This window comes from Phoenix dactylifera, unplaced genomic scaffold (genome assembly GCF_009389715.1).
Source record: "Phoenix dactylifera cultivar Barhee BC4 unplaced genomic scaffold, palm_55x_up_171113_PBpolish2nd_filt_p 000153F, whole genome shotgun sequence".
Lineage (NCBI taxonomy): Eukaryota > Viridiplantae > Streptophyta > Magnoliopsida > Arecales > Arecaceae > Phoenix > Phoenix dactylifera.
This window is the reverse complement of record NW_024067702.1, coordinates 239,299-252,560: the sequence shown is the minus strand read 5'-3', so window position 1 is coordinate 252,560 and position 13,262 is coordinate 239,299. Positions and strand designations below refer to the sequence as shown.

Genomic DNA, 13,262 nt, shown 5'->3' with positions numbered 1-13,262 from the left:
CTTCACCTACTTATACATGCATTCGTTTAGCAGCTCTTTAATTTAAATGATACAAATTTTTGTACCAATAATGGCATAGCTTTTACATTAAAAAGAAAAGAAGATGTAATTTCCTCTAAATTCAAACCTCATAATTCTTCCTTGTCCTTTGATCCATATAACTTCTATTAAGCCAGCTAGCCTATGTTTAGCATACCTTTTATCTACGTTACGGTCCTTATTCTTCATCAACTTTTGTTATATTGTGGGCTTTTAGGATTCCCATTGTTTCCGACACCTACTCATCATTGAATCCAGCCAATTTTGAACTAACTATGAGGGTATCCATTGATACCTATCCTTTTGGTGTGTCATGACTTACCGTGGTATGTTTCAGGGACAAAGAGATAAATATGAAAAAAACAAATTGAAGGTATCCATAAGTGCATAGGAAAACTTTCACAAATATATATATATAGGCAGCTTGATGACTCAGCATTCAACCAACTCTGTTGTACTGTAGCAAATCTATGCTGATCCTCTCATATCACAGGGCATGGAGAACATTCCATCTGAAAATAACGAGTCTATAACATTCCTGAAAGGAGCAGGAATCCATCATTAAAGAGAAAACTACTTAATTACTGACCAAAAAAAAAGAGATAACTAGTTAATTCAATAGTTACATATTTCTATAACATTTGTATCTTATAAGCATATCATTCATGACAGAGGCAAAAAATCATCTGTATGAGAGTATTGATTGCCCATCCATGAGTAAAATGAGAGTGGCACGATGAAAAGCCTTCGTAACGGTCACTAGTCAGAGCCCCAACGGTCAAAAACACCATTCGAACTCTCCTAATCTGCAGTAAATTCCAAATTTAGTTGGAGGGACGAGGATATATTTGGAATATAGTTTGCAATAAATTCCGAGAACAGTTGAGGGGGTGGTGGGCATTCTGGGAATAAAGTCGCGCACCCAAAACCAGAAAGGCGCACAATAGGGTCATATTCGGAATAAAATACAGAAATATTGCCAAGATAATTAAAAGGTTGTCATTTTTAGGCCTGGCCTCTAGTAAATGCAGTCACTGGTACGCTTTATATTCCAATCTCTCTTCCTCTCTTTCCCCTAACAAAGCGGCGAGGAGAGGAACAGGAGAAGAGAGGAACGAGAGAGAGAGAGAGAGAGAGAGAGAGAGAGAGAGGAGGGGGGAGGAGGAGGGGGGATGCAGAGGCGCAGAACGAGGACGAGAAGGCTGTCCATCCTGCGGTGGCTGCTAACTTGCGCCATCAGCATGATTGCGTTGGGGGTGCTGCTGGCCGTACACGTATCTCCCTTCCCCAGTGTCCGTTCCTTCTCGGACGTTCGCAAGCTTCCCAAGGTCTGGCCTTTTCTCTATCCGAATTTTTTTTTTTTTAATCTTGAGTTCGGTATATTTGTCTCGAATTTTATCATCCTCTGGATTGAAAATCAAGTTTTTAAGATTTTTTTCTTAATTTTTATCGCTACAACCGATTCCAAAAATTGTTTTTGTTCTTTTTTATTTTGTTGTTTTTGCATTTATCTCTGATTTTGATATTAAAGTATCTGCTGTTCTTGGAAAAAAGTTTTTTTGGGGGGTCAATCAGACGGTTTGTGGATCGTTTTAGTCAAATATGTATTTTTTTTTCTTTTTTTTTTGGCTTTGTCTGTAATTTTGACATTGAAACATCTTCTTTGATGGAAAAAGTTGTGTTTTTGGGTCTATAAAATGATTCATGGACTGATTTGGAGATAAAAATATTTTTCCTTTTTTTTTTTTTTTTGAGTTTTTGTGATATTGATACCATCATACTAAGGTTATCTCCGGAAAACTTCAATTTTTTTTGGGCCTGTGAAACGACTTTTGCAGTGTTTTGGATATGAATTTATGTTAACTCATGGTTTGAGGGATTTTTGTTCAGCAACCGGAGATGGGATACCGAGGATGGAGCAACGAGCTTAGCTGGATGCTAGAATCTGCACCGCCCCACTTCTCCAGATTGCTCACTTCTTCTCAGAAGGTGGTACATGATCATATCACTCACTCGCAGTCCATCCAATCATTAATTCTGAGTCTTGTTTTATAAAATTTCTCCTCTATTTGATGCCGAGATTTTGCCTTTATATGCTGTTAATTGAGAAAGCATTGATCGGATTCATGGGTATTGTTCTGATAATTTGAAAGCGAAGCAGTCATGCCATCTCTTTCATTGTTTTCACTCCTCTAGATTTGACAGTTGGATGGCATGAGTGATGGTATGTCGCGATTCGAGAAGCTGTGGAAACCTCCATCGAACCGTGGTTTTGTGCCGTGTGTGGCGCCTAGCTCATCACATTCGCGTAAGAGGGCTACAACAATGTCAAATTTGAGTTTTTCTTCCTCTGTTAACTTTTCTCTTAGAAATTTGTTTCATCTATTGGTGCGTTGTGTTTCAGCTCCCGAGGAATCAAGAGGTTACTTGCTGGTCAGCACCAATGGTGGGTTGAACCAGATGCGGGCTGGGGTAAGATACTCTCTCTCTCTGTTATCCGTGTTACATCACAGGCTGAATCGAAGTCTAGTATCTAATTGGTATCGTGTCTAGATGTTTATAAAATAGAAACTGAGGGAATTGGCATTAGAAATCTTGTATTTGACTACATATCATACAGTGTTGACTTTGGTGGTTGCTAAGTTGTTCAACTATGTCACCAACCATTTGTACTTTGAGATGTCTAGTAGAGGTGACATGAATATGAGATACAGATAATGTTATACTGCTTTGAATATGATAGATAGCATTGTTAATATTTGAATAAAACGTCATCGCTCCTTTTGGTATTATCTGTGTCACAGGGTGTGTTTTTCATATGAAGTCTTTTTTTTTTCCTGTTTGTTTTAGAAATTCATTTGACTTGTGAATCATGTTGCACACTGCATGTCAAATAGTTGTAAAGTCCCTAGTTGAGTTTGATATCATGAAGGATGGGTTATATTTCTCTTGCAAGTGCTTAAACTAGATCAGGACCCCATGCTGCAACTGGTGAACTCCAAATGTGGTATATGGTCTATCAGATTGTTAATCTCTGTGTATTTAGGAATTAGTTATAGACCACCTCATATGCTGCAGCTTGCTCATCGGTGCCCGTATATCAGTGGATGCATCACTTGTTGTCACATGCCATTGCATATCATCTTTCAATGCCCTTTAAACAATTAATTCCTGATTAGAGATGACCATGTCCGCATGATAAGTTTTGCTGATAAATATCTTTTTATTTTCCATTTTAAAAAAAGGCACGATGTTATACAAAGGTCAATAGCATGTCCAATAACCACAGTGGCCCGCTGAGTTACAAAATTTAACCACTTAGCTGAATTGACTAGGTGTATAAGCTTCAGAAGTCATTCTGACCTGTACTTATTGAAGACTCAGATGGTACAAATGAAGTTGACTTCACTTACTCAGACAGGTCATATATGCTAATGTAGTTAAACTAAATTTACATAATACTTTTTGATTGATAATTAGGGGGAAAACTATTAAAAATGACAAACCATGTGTCTCTTTTTTTAATATATTTTTCCTCTATATATTGATGAAAAGGAGACACCATCCCATGGTGGTGAATGAAGTTGGCTATTTAAGTTTAGCTCAAGAAATAGTCTCCTGATTCAGGGACTAAAACTAAAAGCTTGGAATGTAATACTTCTTCTATTTTTCCCTCTCTTGACAATTACATGTAATTGTTCTTTAGTTGATCAGCATGTAGCGTGATGCCTGGACCTGATAGATGAGATCTGAGGTAGTTGCTGTGCTTCAGTGAAAACCAAGCAGCCTGTATATTGTCCGTTCACCAATCATCTTGACTATAAAGCTAGCATCATTTTATGCATGCTTGATAAAATGTCTCTAAAGATGAATTAACCATTTTAATTGACAAAGGAAAAATTCTAGAGTAGGCAGCATACTAATGGAGATATCAAGCCTATTTTGTCCATTTGGCTTTAAAGACCACCTAACTTTGCTTACAAGAAACCAATCTTTAAATTCTAGTCGGACGGGGGCGTCCCCACCATCTTGTCCCATTCTTGTGAGAAAATTGGATAGGGATGGGGACAGGACTTTGAAACCCGTCCATGTGGGTAAAGAAAAAGAAAGAGTACAGAAAGCAATGAAGGAAAGAAGAAGAAAAAGAAGAAAGGAAGGAAGGAAAGAAGAAGAAAATGAAGGAAAGAAAGGAAGGTAGGGAGAAGAAAGGAAAGGAAGTAAAGAAGGAAGAAAGGAATGAAAGAAGAATGAAAAGGAAAAAAGGAGAAGGAAAAGGAAAGAACGGAAGGAAGGAAGGGAAAAGAAAAAAAAGGAAGAAAGGAAGAAGGGAAAGAAAGAAGAAGAAAAAAGAAAGTAATAAAGAGTGAAAGGAAGAAGAAAAGGAAGATGAAACGGAAAGAAAGAAATGAAGGAAAGAAGGAAGGAAGGAAAAAAGGGGCAAAGAAAGAAAGAAATAATGGAAAGAAGGAGGGAGGGATGGAGGGTACCTACTGGCCTCGTCCCTCTATTTTGAATCAATATCCCCATGATCTGGTAAAGTGCAACCATAGTTGCAATATTTGAGTTACTCAAATCCATGGTGGGCCTCTAATCCTCCTATTTCCTAAGGAAAATGAAGTTACCGAAATTCACTGGCAGGATCATTTACTATTTCTAAATAATCACATTTGTCTTGAATTTTGTAATTATTCCTGAATAACAGTTTGTTAACTGCTATTATTGTAGTTGTCTCACCAATGTCTACTAGTTTTGCGTGCACTTCTGTAAATATATTTCCAATATTTAAGTAAAAGTTATTTTTACTTATTTTTTTCTTCTTCAAATTCCTTTAAGATTTGCTTGGTCTTTTGGCTTTTTCAGTTTCAAAATTTTATCTAAATAAGGTGCCAGAGAATTTTATTAGCTGGAAGCACTTCAAAGTTTCTTGCTTGTCAGATAAAAGCTGACTTTTCTGCTAGCAAAAATGATCCAAGTAATTGTTCTAGGCCGAGTGAGGAGAAAGCTTTAGCCTCTGTTGAGGTTTTTTGTAGCCAATGTGACAACCATATAAAAGATGGACTTGCTTTTAGTGTGGATAACAAGTTCTCATAATATTGTATTAAGAGTGGCCTTTTCCGATTTGGAGTTAAAACCTACAATCTTAACTGCATTAAAGTCATAGATCATGCTTGTACTGATGAATCTTCAAAAGTTTCTTGAAACAACTTTGCAGGATGGTGATGACTTTGGGGTTACTGAACATTAGTTGACTAACAGAATATAGCTAATTTATCCCTTTTTATATCATGTAATGGAATTGGCCATAGACTGATAGATATGCAAGGAAAAAAAGGGCCGAGTGAGGAGAAAGCTTTAGCCTCTGTTGAGGCTTTTTGTAGCCAATGTGACAACCATATAAAAGATGGACTTGCTTTTAGTGTGGATAACAAGTTCTCATAATATTGTATTAAGAGTGGCCTTTTCCGATTTGGAGTTAAAACCTACAATCTTAACTGCATTAAAGTCATAGATCATGCTTGTACTGATGAATCTTCAAAAGTTTCTTGAAACAACTTTGCAGGATGGTGATGACTTTGGGGTTACTGAACATTAGTTGACTAACAGAATATAGCTAATTTATCCCTTTTTATATCATGTAATGGAATTGGCCATAGACTGATAGATATGCAAGGAAAAAAAGGGCCAGATGACATATCATTTCATACACCATCGTTACCACCTAATAAACACCTTTTTTCCCCTTTACACTCTGAAACTACTACATGCTTTCTCTATCTATTGCTCAACCTCTTGGTTGTTTGCTCACCATGACATCAGAAGAGATGCCAGAGATATTGATACCTCTATGGCATGGGGGATGGCATTCTGATATGACAGAAAACTTTCGTCTCATATTGTTGCAAAATTGCTGGATAAACTTTCTGCAACTTTATATTTGTTCTCTACATCTTTCAATTCTACATCATGCTGTGCGCTATGTCATATTGTGCAGTATGTCAGCAGGGATATCTGCTGCATATGTCCATACATCTTTCCTTTAATATTACTATTGTTATTGCAAACCATTCAGTCCTGTTAAGGGTACCGTCTAATATTTATGACTTTATCTTAAAAAATATTTAATACTTTTGATTGTTGAAAACACTCTCTGATTTTTCTCCTATCTTTTACTTTTTTTAGTTTGATTGATTGTTGTTGGATATTATTCTTTGGATGACAGATATGCGACATGGTAGCTGTTGCACATCTAATAAATGCAACACTTGTTATTCCAAAACTTGATAGGAAATCATTTTGGCAGGATTCTAGGTACAGTTTCCTTCATACTTTTAATTCTTGAGTATATCTCTCAAATTTAACCTGAATTAATGGCATAAATCTGGAATGCAGCAATTTCTCAGATGTTTTTGATGAAGAATATTTTATACAATCTTTGGCAAATGATGTTAAAATTGTGAAGAAATTACCAAAGGAATTGGCAATGGCTACCAAAGCAGTAAAATACTTTACAAGCTGGTCTGGAGTAGAATACTACCAAGATGTGATATCTCGATTGTGGGATGATTATAAGGTGTAGTGTCTATCTTATTTGAATTTTGGAAGTCCTCCACTTCATGCACAGACACAGGCAACATGCACATACATTTGCATGCACATCCGCGTGTACATGCATACCAAGTCCATTACCTTGCCATGTTTGTTAGTAGTCTTGTTGAGCTGGCTTGTTGGAAACATTGTTTGGTAATAGGTTATACGAGCAGCTAAATCAGATTCTCGTCTTGCCAACAACAACCTGCCTCCTGACATTCAAAAGCTCCGTTGTCGTGCTTTCTATGAGGCTCTTCGATTTGCTCCCCGAATCGAGGCACTAGGAAAAGTAACAGCTCATCTATTATTTTTCTTAGATTTAATTTGTATTAATTTTTATTGCATTGTCTTGTACTGCAAAAAGCAGCATTTGAGTTTTTATGGTTGTTAATTCTGCAGTTATTGGTGGAGCGAATGAGATCATATGGTCCATATATTGCTTTACACTTACGTTATGAGAAGGACATGCTTGCTTTTAGTGGGTGCACATATGGTTTGTCTCCTGGTGAAGCTGATGAGCTGACAAGAATCAGGTAAGAGACTTTTCTAGCAGGCTTTATAAAACACTAGTTCTGTTCTTTGTAGTTGAAAGATAACCTCTCCAATCATTTTAATCTTGAACCAGCTTCCTCCCTCATTTGCAGAGAGAACACAACATATTGGAAAGTCAAGGATATTGATCCCCAAGAACAGAGGGCCAGGGGGTATTGTCCCCTGACTCCAAAGGAAGTTGGGATTTTCCTTTCTGCCTTAGGATACCCATCAAATACTCCAATATATATTGCATCAGGGGAAATATATGGAGGTGATTCTCATATGGCTGATCTTGAGTCCCACTTTCCCATGTTAATGAGCAAGGTACCACATAGATATTTTTCATCCATGGTGTAGCTTGAGTTGGTCTCATGTCATCAAAATGAAGCAATTTAGTCTGTTTGTTTTGCATTCATGCTAAAAATAGTAGAAATGATTAAAAAGCCTCTTTTTTTTTATTGGATACCAACTTTCTTTGACATATCAAGTGTGTTGCATTTGTTTATGAGTCTGATTAAGTGCATATATTTCATGGAAATGACTTGGACAAAAAGATGACATAAGTCACGTAAAATATTTCCTGACTATGAAGCCCAGACATGGTATTTTAACTACCAATGATAGGACCGTAGTTGTTTTAACATATTACTGTAGAAATTATTTGATTCTCATAAGCACTATGTTCATTAGGTTATGCAAAAGCATTAATCATGTCTATATGCTGTACGTATAGCTAATCAATCATTATGTTTTGCCTCAATTTGCTGTTACCTCATCCATATGGCTTGATCGTACTTGAAAGCATCTTTGTTCACAATTTTATGTGTGTTATCAAATCTTGTTCTCTCTTTTAATTCTCTGTAATGATAAACTAATGTGTACTTAGCACATTCGAGTATTCATTTAGGTCAATCCATGATTTGTTCACTTGTAGTGTAATGCATTTTAATCCATACCAAAGGGCTCATCTGTCAAGTCTTGCACTTTCTCTGGCATAACACCCTGTATTTTGTTGGCTTCCCTGAAGTAATTTTGGCTTGCTGCCCCAATGATCTATGTTCTTTTGATCACCACCTATTCCTAAATCCTCATTTATGTTGTTTCATGAAACAATTCAACATACTTTTTTCAGCATTCAAAATCCTTGCTTTCAATAACAAAACTAGTTTGGAGTTGCTACTTTATGATATTGGCATCTTTCTTCAACAATTACCCGTATTACATTGTGGCAATGTTTGTTTTCAATACATGTTTAGAGAACCTCCTTTTCATTTCCTATTAGTAAACATGGAAATTGGTTATCATATTTCTTTGAGAATGAGCAGTTCAAGGTGAACCGCGATATTTGTGCTTTGATTTCATTTTCCAGGTTATAAATGCTGCTCCACCATGACATCAATATACAGAAGAGTGATGATAGAAGTCGAACTATATGGATTTACAAAAAATATTGTTCATGTTATGGTGGACATATGGACAAATATTATTCAACAAACAAATACATTACCAGATTTTATGCAGAAAATACCATTGAATTTTCTTGCGATTTCTAGATTTTGACAACTACATTTACATGTCTATAATTAGTATAGGGAGAAACCAACAAGAACCAAGCTCATTTAAGAACACCTATCACCCTTCCCAAGAAGTTTTTATGCTAATACAGTTTATGACTTAAACTTGTAAGCCACCGTCGAACTCGAGATCATTATGGATATGGACACTGAACCAGCAAAAATATTCTTAACTACCTATGTTGTTCCCAAAGGTAGATGATCGCTACAGGAAGTAAATTTCCAATTTATGGGATGTGGTAGCTGAGGAAACTCTCTTTGTCCCAGGGCTTTCAATTGATTATTCCCAAAGAGATAAAAGAAAAGAAGATGATTATGTTCTTTTAATGAATTCAGTGATTTTTGAATTGTATTTACATCCTTGCAGTAAGTAGCAATGGCCAGGTTTGACTTATTAAATTGTGATTGCCCTCTTCTATCTCGCTATTCTAGCTTCAAGAAGAATACAATGTGGTTTTTGTGGGTTCCCCACCAATATAAATGTCTGTCGATTGACAAGTTCACTGTCATGTTGTCTTTAGGCTCTTTTCTCCTACATAAAATCTCCCAAGTGTCAATAACTCTATGCAGTATCCTTGGGGATTTGTCAATTCATGTTTTCATCTTAATGTACCTTTTAGCTCTGGGGAGGAAGTTATGTTTCACAAGCAAGTGTTTGTGTGATTATAATTTGATAGAAACATGCATTAATTGAGGGTTTTTTTCTGGCCAGTTTATCTCATTTCATCACATTTATTTATAATTTTGGTACTAGATGCTTTGAAATAATTTATACATAGTGCTTTAAAATAATCACTTTGTTGACCATTTGAAAGATTTTAAAGTATCTATTTATGTTGAAAAATTTCACGACCTCCCAACTTATCATATAGTTTGGAATGGAACTAATAGATGTTTTAAACTAGAAAAATGTACAGAGTGGAACTTGGATAAAATATAGCGATCTATTGAATTATATATGTGGAAATATAAAGTTTCTAAAACTCTCATTGTGTTGGCCAAGTCTGAGAATTTGATAAAAAGATAGTTATGCTGAAAAAATTTAGTCCACAACCTTCCAATCTGCCTTGTAGTCCAGTTGCTACATGAGACGTTCTTACCCTCTTAGCTTCCACCATGAATCATTCCTTTTCTTGCAACTGGCATAGATATACAAGTGGTTTTTAAATAGAAAAATATGGATGGTGGAACTTGGGGTAGCAGCCTATTGTATTGCATATGTGTTACCCCACATATATGTTTAGTCATGGTCTGTTATATATATTTGATGCCGTATATCTGAACTTGGTCATTGCACATATTCCTTTGTTTTTTGTGTTATGAGGATGCGAGCCCTTTGTTAGTTGTATGAGGTTAAGAATCTGCTTTTGCTCATAATCTACAGGTTTCACAGTTACAAATGCAATGATTACTACACTTGGATCTTTATCAAAACTTTGATTGCATGCCATGTGAGATTTGTCCACCAGATTTTTTCCATTCTCTATTTGATAGTCTTGCCATATTGATTACTACACGTCATCATACATTTTTTGGTAGGGTTCCTTGAGTACACTTGGAAGTTGTGATCCTTGGTTACAGTTTAAGTAGAGTGGATGTGAACATAGGACTTGCATTCCTTTCTCTTTGGTGAAACTGTTCGTATTGTTGCGTTATTCAACCAATCATTAATCTTTCCATATTTCTCTCTCAATCTCTCGATCTATAACTAGGGGCCAGAATCAACTTTTCTTTAAACTGTCTGCTGAGTTCATATTCCTACCTGTTATTTCTACCAGGGCAGGTCATGGTCAAATTTGGGAATGTGAGGAGAGGTGTAGCAGGAGTAAAGATAGTGTGCTTCAAACACCCTGCTGCTATACAACTTTTGATTCCTGCTCACCTCATCTCCTATCCAAGTATCAACCTTCTTCCACTTGGTTAGGAGTAGCCATTTTTTCTCTTTAATTATCATCCTTCTTCATTGTTTTCTTGAATAAAATACAGGAAAGAAATCTTGGGGCATGGGATGTTTATTGAAGATAACCTAAACACATATGGTTTCATTTTTCTGAAAAATGAGCCTCAGCTTGTAGCTTTTGTATGATACTAGCACAAGTGCAGTTTGAGCCCAAAACTCAGGATCAAGTTTTCCTCTTGTCTAATAAGTCTCGTACACAATGTTGGTGTTTTCCATAACAGTATTTTTTAAGTTCTTTCCCCCATATGTGGCACAAATGTGGATAACTGATGTAAAAAGGTATGAGGTGTTCGAGAAAGATAAATATAACTTGATATATTCATATGTGATCTATGTCCATAGTTCATTATGCTTCTTTGACCTTTTAAAATGTGGGGAACGGCCACTGCACTGTAACATGAAGGCCAGTGGACAATCTTATCAATGACAGTTTTGTTCAAGAAGGATGATTGCTGTCTCAAAAATAAAACAGTTGACTAATCTCAAAGGAGAAACATAAAGATAGGCGCATCCTAGGGCCATGAATTGTTTGTTGTGCTGGGTTGGGTCCCACGGAAGTTGTTAGCAATTACCTGTGAGTAAAGACATCGGCGGTGTCTTTATCACCTCTTTTCTTTTATTGTTTAAGAAATTGTTAGTGATGGAAATCCATTTTGTTCACTTGCATAAATCCTGAAAGAGCATAAGTAGGCATCTGTAGTTTCCTAGTAGAAAATAGTAAAAATCAAAAGACAACAGACTTCTTTCAACAATAACAACTTCAATCTTTATACTGGTTCAATGAATGTAGTAGTCCAAGAGCATATATTGATAGTTGATCACTATCGCAGTCCTTTGGAAGTCAGGTGCCCATCCTTATTTTGACCGCCGAGCAATGCATTGGGGACAGGGGCACCCCTTATGGCCAAACTTGTCCCTCTGTATTAAGGGCCTACTAAGTATAATAACTATCATGTAATGTGTTATGATAAATGCAGCATATATATAAACCCATTTGCAAATTATGATGCCTATGATTAGGCCTTTCTTTAGTCATTATTATTATGTAACTATGAGATGAAACTGATTTCACTTACACTTCTGCTAAAGGCTCTTTATTTTCCCCCTTCTGATTTTTTTTTCTCCAGTAAACTCTGTTTTGGCTAGAAGCTAGCTCAATCAGTATATCGATTTTTTTTTTTGGCTTTTTTGCCTTGCAGGAAAAGTTAGTGTCAGTGAATGAGCTTGAACCATTCAGTCATCATGCATCGCAGATGGCAGCTTTAGACTATATTGTATCCGTGGAAAGTGATGTTTTCATTCCATCCTATTCGGGAAACATGGCAAGGGCAGTTGAGGGACACCGGCGTTATTTGGGTCACAGAAAAACCATCATTCCTGATAGGTAAAGTGTCTTTTTGTATCTGAACATTATAAATTCTGTTTGATATCCATCTCTTGAAGATTCTATTTTGGTGTAAAACCACTCTGATTCCTTCGTTTGTTTCTTTCTTTTATTGATCGCCTACTGCAATGCAGAAAAGCACTTGTTCGTTTGTTTGATAAATTTGATCAGGGTTCTCTTAAAGAAGGGAAGAGGCTGTCAGACATGATTGTACAACTCCATAAAAAACGGTATGTCAAACAGGAGTTAAATTTGTGCTTGTTTAGTTTCTGAACTGACTTTATATGTATTTGTTTGTCAGGCAAGGTTCCCCTCGTAAACGAAAAGGTCCCATCTCTGGAACAAGAGGCAAAGAGAGGTTCCGATCAGAAGAAGCCTTCTATGAGAACCCGCTGCCTGATTGTCTGTGCCAGTGGGAATCTCATAATAGCAACAGTTCTCTTGCTAACATGTAGATGTCGCATGAACAATGCTCTTATTTGGAGAAGAGATTCAGATCCTATCCTGCTGCTTGATTTAGCCTAACCAAACACATTTCGAGTTGGTCGTGAAAGTACAGACTAGAGCCTCATAAGTATATTTTATGTTCTGGGCTGCCAAGCTGAAATCGAGGCATAGATGATGCTGGTTGAGTTTGTGTTGGAGGCAGAGAGCAGTGTAGCAAAAGCTTTCGATGATGTTATATCTGTATTCCATGTTGGAATTGAGTGGCATATGGCCAACTTAGGCTAGATTTGGGCTGAGTGTAGGGAAGTGCTAATTATATCTGGTTGTAGAGTATCATCCTTATAGTAAATATCAAGAAAGAAAGGTGGGATCACTGAGAGGTTTAGTGGGGCAATAATTCAGACCAGCACAGACTGGAAAGTTATCAGCAACATCACATTGCATGTATTAATTTCTTGACATTGCAATATAATTGAATAAAATAAGAAATATATGTTGCACAGAGTCAATCTCATCTGTTTTTTTTAGTGTAATCATGTATCCTTGTGTTTGAACGCATGCCTGTAGGCTACAGAGTAAATTGTGCTAATTTGCAGACTAGTTGGCTGTTGATTGCTTATCTGTGGAATACCGCGGCATTATGTAATGAAAGATATCTTATTTGCCATCTTATTTTTGGGGTTTCTGCATGATCATCCCCCCACATTTGTCTGAGATTGCAGGGTAATTTTAGTGT

General features: G+C 36.5%; 1 protein-coding gene across 2 annotated transcripts; it reads left to right on the top strand.

Annotated features, from left to right (window-relative positions):
• Window positions 1-1,155: 1,155 nt before the first annotated feature.
• On the top strand, window positions 1,156-13,035 carry LOC103718732 (O-fucosyltransferase 7-like). 2 transcript variants are annotated; one of them, XM_008807680.3, is made up of 12 exons: window positions 1,156-1,367; window positions 1,930-2,028; window positions 2,245-2,347; window positions 2,444-2,511; window positions 6,260-6,348; window positions 6,430-6,610; window positions 6,788-6,916; window positions 7,027-7,160; window positions 7,272-7,485; window positions 11,895-12,079; window positions 12,214-12,309; window positions 12,381-13,035. In XM_008807680.3, the coding sequence occupies exons 1-12, from the start codon at window positions 1,212-1,214 to the stop codon at window positions 12,532-12,534; spliced, it is 1,608 nt and encodes a 535-aa protein (XP_008805902.2). In that variant the 5' UTR covers window positions 1,156-1,211; the 3' UTR covers window positions 12,535-13,035. The 2 variants fall into 2 exon arrangements, with proteins under 2 accessions (XP_008805902.2, XP_008805903.2); XM_008807681.3 differs by lacking the exon at window positions 1,156-1,367 and having other exon boundaries at window positions 2,236-2,347.
• Window positions 13,036-13,262: the final 227 nt, after the last annotated feature.

Bases quoted from the DNA above. Each gene is read 5' to 3' on its own strand.
- LOC103718732 (XM_008807680.3), top strand. From the start codon at position 1,212: ATGCAGAGGCGCAGAACGAGGACGAGAAGGCTGTCCATCCTGCGGTGG. The intron at 7,486-11,894 runs GTACCACATAGA...TTTGCCTTGCAG, and splicing joins TTCCCATGTTAATGAGCAAG to GAAAAGTTAGTGTCAGTGAA. The intron at 12,080-12,213 runs GTAAAGTGTCTT...ACTGCAATGCAG, and splicing joins AAAACCATCATTCCTGATAG to AAAAGCACTTGTTCGTTTGT.